This window comes from Actinia tenebrosa, unplaced genomic scaffold, assembly GCF_029948245.1.
Source record: "Actinia tenebrosa isolate PJP-AT-01 unplaced genomic scaffold, QUT_ActTen_1.0 PGA_scaffold15__27_contigs__length_11533743, whole genome shotgun sequence".
NCBI classification, from domain to species: domain Eukaryota; kingdom Metazoa; phylum Cnidaria; class Anthozoa; order Actiniaria; family Actiniidae; genus Actinia; species Actinia tenebrosa.
Genome location: NW_028292575.1, coordinates 8,690,048 through 8,704,700, shown reverse-complemented (window position 1 = coordinate 8,704,700; position 14,653 = coordinate 8,690,048). Strand labels below are relative to the sequence as shown.

At 36.6% G+C, this 14,653-nt stretch overlaps 2 protein-coding genes across 3 annotated transcripts in view; one reads left to right on the top strand and one right to left on the bottom strand.

The window, feature by feature from the left end:
- Positions 1 to 11,211, bottom strand: part of LOC116299720 (cytoplasmic dynein 1 heavy chain 1) — a 65,098-nt gene extending 53,887 nt beyond the window's left edge. For both annotated transcript variants that reach the window (XM_031708438.2, XM_031708439.2), the window contains exons 1-20: positions 10,605 to 11,211; positions 10,127 to 10,385; positions 9,693 to 9,879; positions 8,880 to 9,100; positions 8,360 to 8,410; positions 7,690 to 7,859; positions 6,965 to 7,222; positions 6,630 to 6,846; positions 5,950 to 6,036; positions 5,075 to 5,230; positions 4,480 to 4,614; positions 4,271 to 4,405; positions 4,064 to 4,135; positions 3,689 to 3,772; positions 2,976 to 3,155; positions 2,214 to 2,360; positions 1,950 to 2,096; positions 1,295 to 1,539; positions 969 to 1,152; positions 427 to 546 (exon numbers count right to left, since the gene is read on the bottom strand). In XM_031708438.2, coding sequence (XP_031564298.2) covers positions 427 to 546; positions 969 to 1,152; positions 1,295 to 1,539; positions 1,950 to 2,096; positions 2,214 to 2,360; positions 2,976 to 3,155; positions 3,689 to 3,772; positions 4,064 to 4,135; positions 4,271 to 4,405; positions 4,480 to 4,614; positions 5,075 to 5,230; positions 5,950 to 6,036; positions 6,630 to 6,846; positions 6,965 to 7,222; positions 7,690 to 7,859; positions 8,360 to 8,410; positions 8,880 to 9,100; positions 9,693 to 9,879; positions 10,127 to 10,385; positions 10,605 to 11,119 — 3,570 coding nt within the window. In that variant the 5' untranslated portion in view covers positions 11,120 to 11,211. The remainder of the gene's footprint in view (positions 1 to 426; positions 547 to 968; positions 1,153 to 1,294; positions 1,540 to 1,949; positions 2,097 to 2,213; positions 2,361 to 2,975; positions 3,156 to 3,688; positions 3,773 to 4,063; positions 4,136 to 4,270; positions 4,406 to 4,479; positions 4,615 to 5,074; positions 5,231 to 5,949; positions 6,037 to 6,629; positions 6,847 to 6,964; positions 7,223 to 7,689; positions 7,860 to 8,359; positions 8,411 to 8,879; positions 9,101 to 9,692; positions 9,880 to 10,126; positions 10,386 to 10,604) is intronic.
- A 430-nt stretch (positions 11,212 to 11,641) lies between these two features.
- Positions 11,642 to 14,089, top strand: LOC148911021 (transcription elongation factor 1 homolog). The gene is made up of 3 exons (XM_089030857.1): positions 11,642 to 11,832; positions 12,092 to 12,162; positions 12,442 to 14,089. Exons 1-3 carry the CDS (start codon positions 11,720 to 11,722, stop codon positions 12,504 to 12,506), a joined length of 249 nt encoding a protein of 82 aa, XP_088886983.1. The 5' UTR covers positions 11,642 to 11,719; the 3' UTR covers positions 12,507 to 14,089.
- The last annotated feature ends 564 nt before the right edge of the window (positions 14,090 to 14,653 follow it).

The window sequence follows — 14,653 nt, the reverse complement described above, 5'->3', positions numbered from 1 at the left end:
GAACATTAATTTAAGTTTTTCGTCACTCTCATAAAATGCATACTGTAAATCATCCCTTGAGCCAATCAATTGCAAATAAGATTTATTTTGATTGTTTGATGTATTTAAACTTAACACTTAATTTTAGAGGGTTTGAAACAGTAGAAAGTTCAGGAAATAATAACCTGGGGGGGGGGGGGGGGGGGAATGATGTGGTAAAGGTTTGAGCGTTGTCAATGTAACATGTCACAGTTATAAATAAAGACAATCTCACATGACCCTAATTTCAAGGCACGTTGCACTGGCGAAATTGATAATATCCTTTGAACCAATCACATCACACAAGTTTACTGTTCATCTAATGAAAAGTACTGTCATGATACCCATGAATGACACGTTTTTTTCCACAGTCATACAAATTGGTCATACAAGCAGTACTGTATATACCTCAACATTCTTGTCCCAGTTCTTCAGTTTTCTCTTCAGTGACTGCACCACAGTAATGAAACCAACAGCCTCAGATGTTGATGCTCCTTCTATTGATTGCTGTTCCATGTCACTGCGAGACTGTAGTATATCAAGAATATAGCACATAAATATGTAAACATACTTTACAATTAATTTGTCATCTGACAAATGATAGAAGTACTAGAATTTGACCTAAATCTTGGGAAATTCATTATAAGTTTCAATGGCAAAAGAAGATGCTTTCACATGCACAGTGCATTAATATAAAAGTGGAATTTCTTTTGCTCATTCTCAAAGTATGCTTTTCAAATATTTTCACCATAGGATAATTTGACATACTACTAATGACTCTCTAAAGATCTAGGAGGTTTTCCAGAGTAGGCAGAAAAAATAATAAGGTATTAAGTTTTAAAAAATAAGCCATAGATTTTCGAAGAACATTAAATGTTACTCAAAGACTGAATTAAAAATCTACAGTCTTATGATCCAGTTAACCAAAAAAGGTTTTAACATTCTCTTACCTTGGATACAACACCATAGAACTCCTGTATGCCATCGCCAAGTCTGGAGGCAAACTTGCTGAGAACATCTTTATGCCATGTGTCATACTTCATGTTGACCTTGGACTGGACTTGAGCAAAGTCAACCACAATAGGACCAAAGACTTTCTTGCTCTCAGAAGTGTCAAAAGTGACACGAGATTTCCTGGAAAATATTGGTAAAGGATCTTTTGAGAATCTGAATTACTGTCAGACAGTCAAGATTAAAAATCTGGAATATTAAGGTTGACTATTTCTGGTGATGACATTTTATATACATTTAATACAGGATAAGAATTCTAGCTTACTTGATGTCTTTGAGCACATTCATCCATTTACTGAGGTCATCACCCAGCCTGTTGTACACATTGCCAATGTCCATATCCCACAGGGCTTGATATTGCAGCCAAACCTGTTCATACTCCTCAACCTTCTTTACTACTTCCTCAATAGCTCCATATGCTGCTTCCAGTACTATGGGACCCTCTGGCAACTTGGCTAGGAGATTCCTGTAAGTTGTTTCTGACTCTGACTCATCACGCTCCAGTCCAACCTGATGGAAAATAACAAAGTAGGAGATATCAATCAATAGAGCAGGGTGGAGCAGGGTGGAGCAGGGTGGAGCAGGGTGGAGCAGGGTGGAGCAAGGTGAATAAGGGGGGTTGCAGGGGTGGAGCAAGGTGAATCATGGGTGGAGCAGGGGTAGAGCAGGGGTGGAGCAAGGTGAATAAGGGGGGGTAGCAGGGGCGGAGCAAGGTGAATCAGAGGTGAAGCAGGGGTAGAGCAGGGGTGGAGCAAGGTGGAGTAGGGGTGTAGAGTAGTTTAGAATACTGAAATGGTGTATAGTGGAATCGAGTGAATTGGGATGGAATGGTGAGTGGTACAGTGGGGTAGAGAAGAACACATTGTGCCAGAGTAAACAAGTTCTAGAAATCCAAAGATGCTAATTAGTTTATGGATTACCTGGTATCTTGAGCTCTGTATCCTTGGCAACAGGGTAATAATTCCAACCCATTTGTGCAGTTCGTTGATAAGATGTTCACGAGCTCTTTCGACTGGTGGACGCATGAACAATACTTGATTCTGGATGCAGACTTCATGGATTGAAACCTGAGAAAAATTGAAAGAATTCAACAACAAAAACGAAATATAGAGAAATGAGGAATTACAGGAAAATAATGACACACAAGAAGAACTACTGTAGTCAGAGTACAGCTTGTTAGTTACCAGAATGTCAGGGTCACCACCAGGTTTGTGAGCAGCCATTGATGTGGTATCTGTGTCATCAAGGTGTTTTGTACTCCTGTTACCTTTAAGGCATTCTGTCCAGCTTTTAATTCCTGCCTGAAGACGGCTGGACAATCTGATTTCAACCTAGATCATCACAAAACCAAGATTAGTTTATGTTCCATTTACATAAGAATAATAATACCTAGATCACTACTGTGCTAGCCCATTGTTTTTGAATAAATGTGTTCCATGTCATTAAAGCTTTCAATAGGAAAAAAATACATAAATATAAGATTGAAGTAAATTTAAACAAAATTTACAAAAAAATGAAAATTTAAGTGTTGCTAGAGGAGACAAAAACTATAACATTAAAAGAATATTATCTCATACTATGATGCCACACATCGAGTCAAAACTTCAAAAGTGTTTAAGTAGGAAAAGAAAAACATCTACATGTTATCGCCTAGTCAGAGATGATCAGCTTTTTAAACTACATAATAAAAATTGCACTACGGATCCCTTGGGAATCAGACTGAAGTTAATGACTTATTGGGCTGTGTGTAATGTTGCCGAGGTTTTAAAGTGGACTGCACACAGATGGATTGACTGCACTAGTTTGAGTGTAGTCTGTTAATGGAGTACATGCATGTAATAACTGTAATAACTGCATGCCATGCTGTTTCGCAGTGCCATAATTATTAAATGTCCTCTATTGTTACGTCAATTTAACCTTGATGTATAAAAACAATATATTCATACCTGTTCATCAAGTGTTCGGACCCAAGAAGGCAAGTTGGAATAGGAATGCAGATTCAGCTCATCCACAGCCTTCTGTACTTTGGACAAGATGTCTCTGAATGACTGGTTGCTCAAAGCACAGGTGTCTAGAGATCTCACCTCAATGTCAATCTTTTCTACGCTGCTTAACAAATCATCAACCTGAAAATGGTTAAGAGGAATTCGATGAAGTGAACATTAAAGTCTGGAAATAAACTGTGACTGTTTTGTGCACCCAATACCGAAACAAAACACATTGATGACCTCTGCAAAACCATCAGCAATGCTGCAGGAGTTGAATCACTATCTACAGCTGTATTTTAGCCACATCAATACACAACAAATTTATAGTGCAAACAAATGAAAATTGCTGCAAATGGGGTGCTTTTTTCAACCAATAAAAAGTAGAACTCATACAGGGCTTAAAAAAACAGAAGGTCAGTTACCAGTCATGTGACTGATGAGCCAAATTAGTTTTAGCTTGGTCATACCCTTACTTTTGGCTCAAATTTAATGGTCGAAATCACTGGCAAGGATTTAAATGGAAAGTTCCAATTATGGACAGATGTTAATAGGTGACTGGCTGTTAGTTTAATCCCTGTGCATACTCAGGCTCTACAACTGTTGCATGCAAAAGTTGCACTAAGTGTTAGGTATTTTCCAAATATTCTTAAAAAGTTCAATAACATTTTTACCTTTTCCTGGAAGTTGAAAACTGCTTCTGCAAGTTTCTGGACATATGGGTCAAGCTTGTAAGACTCCCAAACAAGGCCGATACCCTGTTACAATATATCAATCAGTTATGATTAGTGGCAAGAATTATCATAACTGCAATTGTTGTTGTCATTATCATCATAATCATTATCATTCACTTAACATATAGATCTTTACTGAGTGACAAAAACACATTTCATAAATTATCATTCTTGTCGTCTCAATGACATGTTTATCTTAATGATACCAAAAAACAATCAAATACAGTCACATCTTTCTTGTCAACTCAATTCTAAAAATATTATGCTGTAGATACCAATCAAAAATTGTGACTTAAAAATCTTAGATAACTGTACCTCTGTGATGAGAGCTTGCACTTCTTTCTTCAATCCGGCAACAAGAGGTGAAATGGAGTACTTCTCCTCAACCTAAAAAAATTAATAATGAACAGGAATAAAGAGTCAGTTAATGCAGTTCATTATTTTGTTCATTCATTTCACATTGGTGAAATTTATTACAATGGAATCCCAATAGCATAAAAACGGTGATTTGCATTACTGTACCTTTTCGCAGGTTCTTTCATAGGTGCGTACGCTTTCAATCAAGGAGATTGCAAATGGATATAGCTGATTGGCTTGATGAGCTTTGTTGACAATAGCTAGAGGAACGCGGAACCCAAGCCACTTGAGGTTACGAACCTACAATATACATCAAAAGGTATTAGTAAAGAAGTGAAGAAAATACTATGATCACAATATTATGACTGGATTACCTCTTTAGAAAGAGTAATGATTTCAGGAAGGAAGTTGACTTTAAGCTTCAGAACATTGCCTCTTCCACCTCCTCTTGCACGCTGACTCTCAATGGTGAAGATTCTTCCAGAAACCCCAAGATTTCTTTGTTGGACCTATAGCAAAATTTACAACATAGCCTTGAGTGGATTATTTCTATATTGGGCAGGACTAATGACAATTCTTTCATAGGGCTTAAAATCAACCTGCCAATGGCCAAATGGCAGGCTGAATTTCTGGTTTGACAGGGTGAATTTTAGGATAGGCAATCAATTGGATAGTAGAATGGCAGATGAAATTTACTGGAATCGTCGCCTTTTAAAATGCTCCTTTAAGGTCAGTTTAGACCTTACGATTTTTGCCTACAACTATCGTATACAACACGCTCGTCTCTGTCATAGGCGAGTTGTAGGCTTGATTTACACGCTACGACTAAAGTTGTAGGATGGCACGAGCATGTTGTATACGATAGTTGTAGGCGAAAATCGTACCGTCTAAACCGGCCTTTATATTTAACATGTACTATGGCAGGCTACTATTTTTTCCTATTTCGAGCCCTGCTTAATCATACTGTACCTTTCTTGACCAATCATCAAACAGCTCCTGGGTGTTGAGCTTTTGTCTAAAACTGTCCCCATCAGCTTTCAACCTCTGACCTTCAACATGGTTCTCCCAGCCTTTACCGAGGACGTCCTCCACTCGACGCATGTATGCTGACAGCTGTCTATCAATCTAGATAAATAGAATGAACAAATCATGAACATTTAAAGTTTTGATGGTTGTCTCTTCTAATCAGGGCTCGTGCTACATTTTTGTCACAAAATTCAAGAACTTTTCAAGCACCAAAAGTTCAATTTTCAAGAACAAAGTTTTTTGTATTAGAACGTGGCTTAAGCATTGATTCAATGTTACAGTGCAGCTAATTCAGCCGGGACCACTAGCTTAAATAAATAGATCTTTAATATGCACATTCTTACCAGGAGTACCCAGATATTCAGCTAGGCTATTTACAAAATATACGAAAACTCTCCAATCAATTTTAATCGTTATTTATTTCAAAAGGAAAGTCAGAAATAGCATTAAGTTTGCATTAAATTCAAGGAGTTTTCCAGGAGTTTTGGCGTTTTTCCCTATTTTCAAGAGCTTTTCAAGCGCCCGTAAAAACGTGTTTTCTGTTCAAGGACTTTTCAAGGATTTCAAGGAGTAGCACAAACCCTGTCTAATGCAGTCATGGGCTCAATATTTGAACTTAAACTTGGTATCATAAGATTGCATGATTTTAGTGGCTTTTCTCTTACATGTATACTTAAAAGAAGTCTGATAGAATTTATTTCAATACAAAAAGAAATTAAATGCACTCTACAAAGCATACTCTTCTCAGGAACCCATGAGGGGACTCCTGACAGAATAATAAAAATTAAAAGTTTTAAATTAATGTACATGTCGTATACCTGTCTTGCCCAGATGATTGATCCTGATACAGGTGGAAGATCCCGCACTCTGCTCATCTTGCATGCCTTACTGTGTGGATATTGCACCTGTAAAATTCAATAAGCGTTAATGTTAAAACTCAAATACTTGTTACAGCTCCTACAGTTAAGAGAATCCTGGTCTTAATTTCCCAGGTGTTATATCTAGGTGCTGCAGTTTTAATACACTGGTCAAGTACTCTACACTGACAAGGGAATTACCATGGCAACCAAAAGATACACCACCTGCCCTAATCCCAGCACTTCTAACTGAATTTTTGATATGTATTTAGCCACTGTTGAAAAGGACGGGGACGACTGTTAACTTTGATTAATGAATAATTCAAAAAGGAAGCACATGCATTATGAATGCTAATGCATCACCTCTCACCAACGCAACCCATGTTCAGATCCCAGGTTTCAAATCCTGGGACCGGAGTAGTATGTAAATAGTGTTTCTAATTTTCGAGAGTTTTTCTCCGGGTTCTCTGGTTTTCCTCCCTCCTCAAAAATCCACTTCTAAATTCTTATTCACTCTTGGGCTTTTGCCTCCTTGGAGTCCAGATCTGTTGTGATTGTCCCGCGCTGTGATATAACAGCTAAAGCTTAACAGATTTTTATTGGATAATCACACAAAACAAATGGCGTGTGATGAGAAATACCTTGAACTTGTCATGGAGAGTTTCAATGTCATCCTTGACACGCTGGATAAGCTGTGTTTGGTACTCACGGATAGCACCTCTGATGTGAGGACGAACAAACAAGGCATTGAAACGAGAAAAGATTCTAAACATTTCATTGGCATTTTTAGCTGTTCCAAGTTGGTCTCGGAGCCTGGCTGTGATTCTCGTCTCAACACGGTCAATGCGTTCATCATATCTAAAAGAAAGAAATAATTCAGCTTCATACAAATGTTTTGGAGCTCCAAGAGGACAGATTTTGCAATTTCTTCAGTGAGCTTTAAAGGTTGGTCAGCAAATAATGATAATCTTTTTACCTCTTTATGGCTGCTTCCCATGCTTCAGAGCCCTCCTTTGTCACATCTAGACCGTCAACTTCCTTCACATTTTCATAAGCCAAGTTTACCTCCTCAATGGCATTAGCATCTGCAGGGTCCAGCACAACCTCTGGCTTGTCGTCCTCGTTCTCTTTCCCAGATGGCACTCCAGCATTTCCACCTGGAGTTTGACTGACAGCAGGGGGCTGAAGGACACGGACAATGACAGCACGCAGCTGCTCATGCTGAAGTCTGAACCTGTGTGAAAATACAAAGGCTACTTTTTACAATTTGAATCAAACAATTAAGCTGAAATCCATTGGATAGATAGAGGAATGAACAAAAGGGCAATGAGAGGGAGAAATAAGAGAGGGAGATACGTGTATGTAGAAAGGATGGATGAGACAGTTGGTAGCTGAGTGGGTTTGGTAAGTGGATAGATAGATAAATGGATGGATAGAAGGGATAAGGAGCCAGGGGAGAGACATTTGGAGGGGCTAGAATGCTTAGTTGGTAGGTGGGTGTGTGGATAATGGGTTGAAAGGACAGATAGACTGGAAATTATAAGGTTAGATTAAATTAAATATTTCCTGAAATCTCTATACATTTTCTTTTATCCACTGAATCAACTTATTTGGATAAAATCAATATTGGATAATTCTGGAGACAAACTTCTAGTTATGGGTTTCCTGTGTAACACAGGTATCCCACCCACACAAACGTACTTCCTCATTTGATCAAGTCTAGCTTGTAGTCTCTTGTGTGCAGGATTGACTCTCCAGACCATCTTCAAGCTCTCTTCCCTCTTCTTCTTCACAATGTCTCTTAGCAATCCTTGTAGTTTTTCATATTCATCATCCCAGGTTGAAAACACTTCAAAGCATGCAAGCATGATCTGAAAAATATATATATTCTATTAAGTTAATGCATACAAAACTGTTATATCTCTGAATTTTATTACTATAAAATAAAAAATATAAAATCCCTTTTCATAGTGGGATACAAATTAAGTATAAATATATATTAGGCCTAGGGCAAACGTCAAACTTTCCATGCACCGAACTCATTAAAAACAATGGACATCAGGTGATAATGAGGCGGCATTCTTTGATGCAATTAAGTTTGGTGCATGAAAAGTTCGACGTTTGCCCTAGGCCTAAGTTTCCATTTTGGCCCACTGTCACTCACACACTACCACTATCTTCAACTCACATTTTGATTTTTATGGAGGGAGGAAAACCAGAGAACCCAGAGAAAAACCTTTGTGGCACAGGAGAGAACAACACAATGAAAAAGCTCAACTCACATATGATCTAGCCCGAGCCGCCCGATACTATACTTATGCAAAATAAAGGGTGTATAGACTATCAGTGATAAAACAAGATAACCACGTACCTTTTCAAACTCATCATGAGGGATGTGCATCAACCTCCTTGTACCAAGAACCTACAAAATGAATATATATATGATGCTCAGAAATTATACCAAGGTATATACTATACCATGATGTTATAGCTGTTATGCTAGGACTAGAATACACCCCAATTGAAGGGGAATGGGACTTCCAAATTTAGTCAAATCTATTATGAGAATAGTGTTGTACACTAAGGAGCATTTGATCATATTCACATGTGAATTTGTGCCACATAAGTATTAAATTATTATTATTATTATTAATTTTATTATTATTTTAGTTTTGTAAATTTTCAAGTGTCTGTACAGTCATATTCGAGTAGTCAACTTGAAATATTATTCTTATACAAATTTAGCAAAATTTCTCTTGTCTTATCTAATGGTTCCTACATGTATAATATAGTTGTACTTTAAGCTCTTCCTTAGCAATGATTAACAAAATCATCCTTACTGACTATTTAAATTTGGAAATTATTTATGGCTTTCACATGATTGATTGTACCTTGAGAAGTTGGGAGCTAAGGTCTCTGGAGATGGCCTCAACCAGCCTTAGTGCTCTTTGGATTGGATACTTGGTGGTGCGAATCTTTTTCAGATGAGTGAAAATAGCAACCAATGCTGATCGGATTTTGTCAAGCTCTGAGGCAGACAGCAGATCATCTAAAGGAAAATCCTTCATCAAGGGACTGTAGTCATTGACTGTAGCTAAAGCCTGCTTCAAACCTTTAAAAAAAAAAGATTTATGGGATCAATATAAAACATCATAACTATTTCTTAATTATATGCAACACTCTTATAAGGTTGTAAATTTTGTTGGGTGCTATTTATTTATTAAATGCTGCAGTTTTAAGGTTGTAAATTTTGTTGAGCCCTATTTATATTCCATAGCAACTTTCAAATTAGATGTTGATTTTCACTGAGTGACAAAACTGGAAAACCAGAAGAAAACCCCTTGTAACAAAGTGGGTAACACAACATCACACAAATAAATAGCACCCAGTGTTAAATCCACCACCAACTCAAGAATCTGAGTGGAAAAATGTTTGTGATACCTAAGCATCCTTAGCACCCTAATAAAGGGCTTAAAATAAAGGCAGTCATTGGACAACGTCTGACCAGAACTGGAAATTGTCAGTCAAATCTTTGCTTTGTCAGTCATTTTGGCCAGTAACATTGAGCCAGAAATGAAGTACGACCGAGCTAAAAATTATTTGGCATGTCATCATGACCAGTAACAGATTGGTCATTATTTTAAGCCCTGTAATATAAAGTGTAAAATAAAACGATCAATCAAAACCAATGAAATTTAACACACCTGTGTCAGTGTCAAAACTAACAGTCGCATGGAACCTCTTGCCATGTTTCAGGATGTCCAACGTCAAAGCAATATCAGGACTTTCTCTGATATCTTGGATTCTCAAGAGAGCTCTTTCTAGATTAAGCCAGAAGCTGATTTCTTGCAAGGCTGTTCCTGATGCTGGGTCACGGTCAAGCTTTGTGACCTAAAGAAAAAATGTACACTCATATGAAAATTGAAGATGTTTATAATAATTTTTCTTATATCTTGCCTACAAAAAGCTTTCAAAAGCTTTCAGGTTTTTTGGGAATCTTTACCAGTGCAAGAATTTGTTTTATACCTCATTTTTTTGCCATGTACCACAGGTAGCCCAAAATAATATTTCATCTCTATAAAAATTTCAGAAAATACAGGTGACCTATAGTTTGATTTTTATGTATCATAATCCATACCTTTTGGATCTCTTTAATCCATCTATTGACACCATTCTGAAGCTGGTTCAAGAAGACGGAATCTTCAACCTTGTCTCCAAAGTCTTGAACCTTGGGTCGTCTGTTCTCTTCAGACATACGCTTCTTAACCATCGCTGTGACTTGCTGGTGAATTGGAAGGGTGATTTCTGGGATGTCGATATTCTGTTGTAAATGTAACAATCCCATTTCCAATTCTGCTATTTTCTTCTCCACTGAGGGAACCATTTTGTCCCCATCTCTGAAGAGCAAAAATATTAGTATTATATTCCATATCACTTTATTTTTATTTTTCATAGTTTTAAACGGAAAATAAAAAATGTACCCCTTTATTTCAAAAGCTACTTTATAAATCAAACAATTTACATTTTGAGAATTACAAAGTAAATAAATGACCAAATCTCTGACAACGCCTTTTTCGATCAGAATATTTTGCATAAATAATATTGTACAATCCTACCTGTCTGCCTTGCCAGATCTTCGAACAAACGACTTAAAATAAGGCGAAACTGCATTACTGATGTAGGCGTGTAGTGTTTCATAGGGGGATCCTTCATTCAAGTTGAATACTCTAATCTGAGAGGCGATTTTCTTGTCAGCTTCGACAATAGCACCTCGTTTGATGAAGGCAATGCTTGCGAGCTTGGGTCCCTCATAGTGAACATCCAGATCGAAAGCATACACTGCCTTGCCGTTCTCCGCGCCTGTTTCCGAAGCAGCACTCTCGTCTCCTTCTTCTTCATCTTTTAGAGGTGTCTTAGTAACTAAAAGACATCGAACTTGAGGATCAGAGAGGTATTTTTTGATGTATTCTAGGTGTACCGACTCTTGTAGGGCAGCATCAAGTTCGAGAGGGACTTCAGCTTCACCGTCAAATAAAGGCGGGATAACTCGCCTTAGATAGCTCAAAAAATGACTTGTTTCGACTACCGAAGCTTCCTCTGGAGCTTCCCCACCATCCGAGGAAGCATCCATAACGTTAGATCAATGTATTCTCGTCAGAATAGTTGAAAATAAAATTAGAAATTTTCCTTTCCAACTTTTTGCCTGACTTGGCCAGGAATATTGATCGCTTGGCCTCGAACCGGTGATCCACGTAGCCCAGCATCACGTGACAAATATCCATGTGATTTTCGGAGAAAAATAGCTGCAAAAAAATGCAAAAGAATGTATTACAATAAAAGCCAAATAGACATTAAATGTTGAAACTTATTTTCCTCCCTTATCTCCATAATATTTATTTCCATTACAAACTATGTTTAACAAAATTAATTATGGGTTCCCTGAGACTCAGGAAGCCCAAACGAATTATTTCAGAGCAATCAAAACAGATTGCAGTTATAAATTTTAAGAATTTCCGCAAACTTTTTTTCAATTAATATTGGGACCAGGCACCTTTTTTATTCTTTATTTGCTGGGTCATTTATTCACTTTTTTTCTTTTCTGGGTAATTTTTGAACACGTGATCGATTGAGTCCATAGTTAGGAGAGAGACTGAGCACTAACATCGCATTTAACAAACGAAGCGAAATTTTTCTCAATCTTTGTCTCTTTTGGCAGAAATATTAGCAAAATATGGGTAGAAGGAGATCTAAAAGAAAGGCCGAACCAAAGAAGAAAAGAGAACCCTTAGATGTACAGTTCAACTGTCCTTTTTGTAACCACGAAAAGTCTTGTGAAGTCAAAATGTAAGTCTATTAAACGCAATTTGATCATTGATCACATGGCGTCTTGAGTTTGTTTGAAAATTATGTTATGACTTTCTTGCTGCTAAAATCACAGCTAACGACTTGAATATCATATTTTTGATAACAGTGTTTTAAACTCAAATGATGTCCCTGTGTTCATGTATTGTATATCAATATAATTGTGTTCTAAAGATAGATGATACAGCGAGTGATCATAGTTGTTGGTGACTCATTTTGTGGTTGTTTTCTTTTTTTTCAGAGATCGGGTCAAAAACTTAGGCTACATATCTTGTCGTGTTTGTCTAGAGACCTTCCAAACAACAATTACTTGTATCCTTTACATTAGTTTACTATCTATTCCTTGTCTTGTGAATCAACTGCGATGAACTGAAACCTTTGAGACCAAGTCAGTTTGGTTAGTAATCATCATTTTGAGATCTATGATGATGATGATATTTATGGTATCAGTTTATCTTACCATCATTATGGATTAAGGTACTAAATGTTAAAATACAATTTAAGACTATAATGATGACATATAGAGGGATGATGCTATGAATATTTATCAAAAGCTCAAATGATCAGTTACTTTCCTTCACTTACAGCCAGATCTTTCAGAACCTGTAGATGTATATAGTGACTGGATAGATGCATGTGAGCTTGCCAATCAATAACTACTAGATGATTAAAGAGCTGCAGTGATGGATCTCTATGTTAGCACTATTTCTTGTCATATACAATTTATTGTTCTCATAATTTAAATACAGATGACTCAAAGAGACTGTAAGAGAGTCAAACAAAGTCTACCTAAAAGACTCTGGTTTCAAGTTCTCTCTCATTTAGTGTTAGCCTTAATGAACCCTTCTCCAAATTGTCTTCAATGAGAGGCTAACATGGAAATACAAAAGAAATGCTACCAATTCCACCAAGAACAATTGTGATTTCTTTTATATTTTTCATATTAGCCTAGCATCCAAGGCATTAAGCATGTTAGTTGCTAAATAAATAGCCCTGTTGGCAGTTGAGTCAGCTGTCCAATAACCCAAATAATCGAAGTTAGCCTATAGGGTTCACAGGCAGCCCAAGCACTGCAATACAGTGCTTATAACAGCTTTGAATGTGAGCAATTAACGGTCAAAATTCGAATCCTTTAAATTGCAGTTTATTTGAATAAAAACGACTTACCTTGATAACTTCTTGTGTCTTTTGTTACTTGGCCGAGTTTGAAGACATTTGGACGCATTTTCACTGGGTTATCGATTTTTTTTCCCTCCACTATAAACTCGGCCAAGTAATAAAAGACACAACAAGTTATCGAGGTAAGTCGTTTTTATTCAAATAAACTGCAATTTAAAGGATTCGAATTTTGACCGTTAATTGCTCACATTCAAAGCTGTTATAAGCACTGTATTGCAGTGCTTGGGCTGCCTGTGTAGGGTTTAGCTCATGATAATTCTTTTAAAAAACTATGTAAGATATATGGAGTTTCATAGGATAATTTGCAGCTCATGATGGTAAGTGCAGACATCTTACATGGTTTTTCCTGAATATTTTTGCAAGCTTGACCCAATAGCCTCAATAAACTGTATACTTATTTAGGATAATGCTGGGCTGCAGGCTCATCAGCGAGAAGGGATATTGTACATTGGTCTTCTAAATGAGATATATGTTGAATGTTAGAATTTTCCTTTAACTTTATAGAGATACTGAAAAAACAGCTACAATGTAGTAATGATATTTATATTGAGGGGTCAAGAACATAATTATGTATTGTTAGAAAGAAATAGATATTACATGACCACACGAAAATACTGATTCTAACTTTGAGTGTTGAGGTGATATCCTACAAGTGAGTGCAGCAACCATGTAACATTCTGTTTAATACAATATTATTGTAATTATCAATGAAATAAAATTTTGGTGGATTCTTACTATTTAATGCGACCCCTAAATTTTTTTACCAATGATGTTATTTTCACATATCATGTAATATCTACATATGTAAAGATACCACTTTTTGGTAATTGAGAAAAATAGATATTTCATTGACAATTAATATGTATTAAATATAGAGATCACATGTTCGATGATGCCTATAGTATCCCTGAATAATTTGAAAGTTTTGTAAGAGAAAAATATCATCAATCCTTTAATCCTATGAACTTCACTCACTATGAGAATGTTTTGGAAGGCTTACAGCTGTAATTGGAAAATACTTATAATAAAATTAAAGAAATAACAATGGCATTCATCAGTATTTCGCTTGTTTAATTTGTCATCTGAGCTCAGTGTTAATGGTTACAGTGTGAATCCAACTAGTTGTACACATAAAGATTTCATTGATTTCAACAAACAAGGCATCGCAGGATTACTAAAGTATACCTTATTACATGAAATTTTCGCGACACCTTAATTTCGCGAATTTCGCGATTTAAAAAAAAATCGCGAAATTAAAGTGTCGCGAACATAACATGACGCGAAAATTAAGTGCCTCACAATATGTCAATAATCAAGAAAAAATACGTTTATTACCAATGAAACGTTTGCAAAATCATATTTTTAACTATCCTAGGGGCAATGTCTCGGTCCAACTTATCACTACTGCTTTCTGTTTTCATGTCTTGAAAGGATGGGAGAAAGCGGGAATAAAGGGTGTAGTAACTTGGATATCGTGGTCAATCAGTGACTCAATAATTCATGTACAAGCGTGAATTTTTTGTGGACATTGTGAGAACTTCTTTGTTGTTAATGTTGTCTTATAGACCCGACGCTGCATCTTTTTTTAGTTTTGACGATATTGTAGATGAAGTCGTTCTATTTG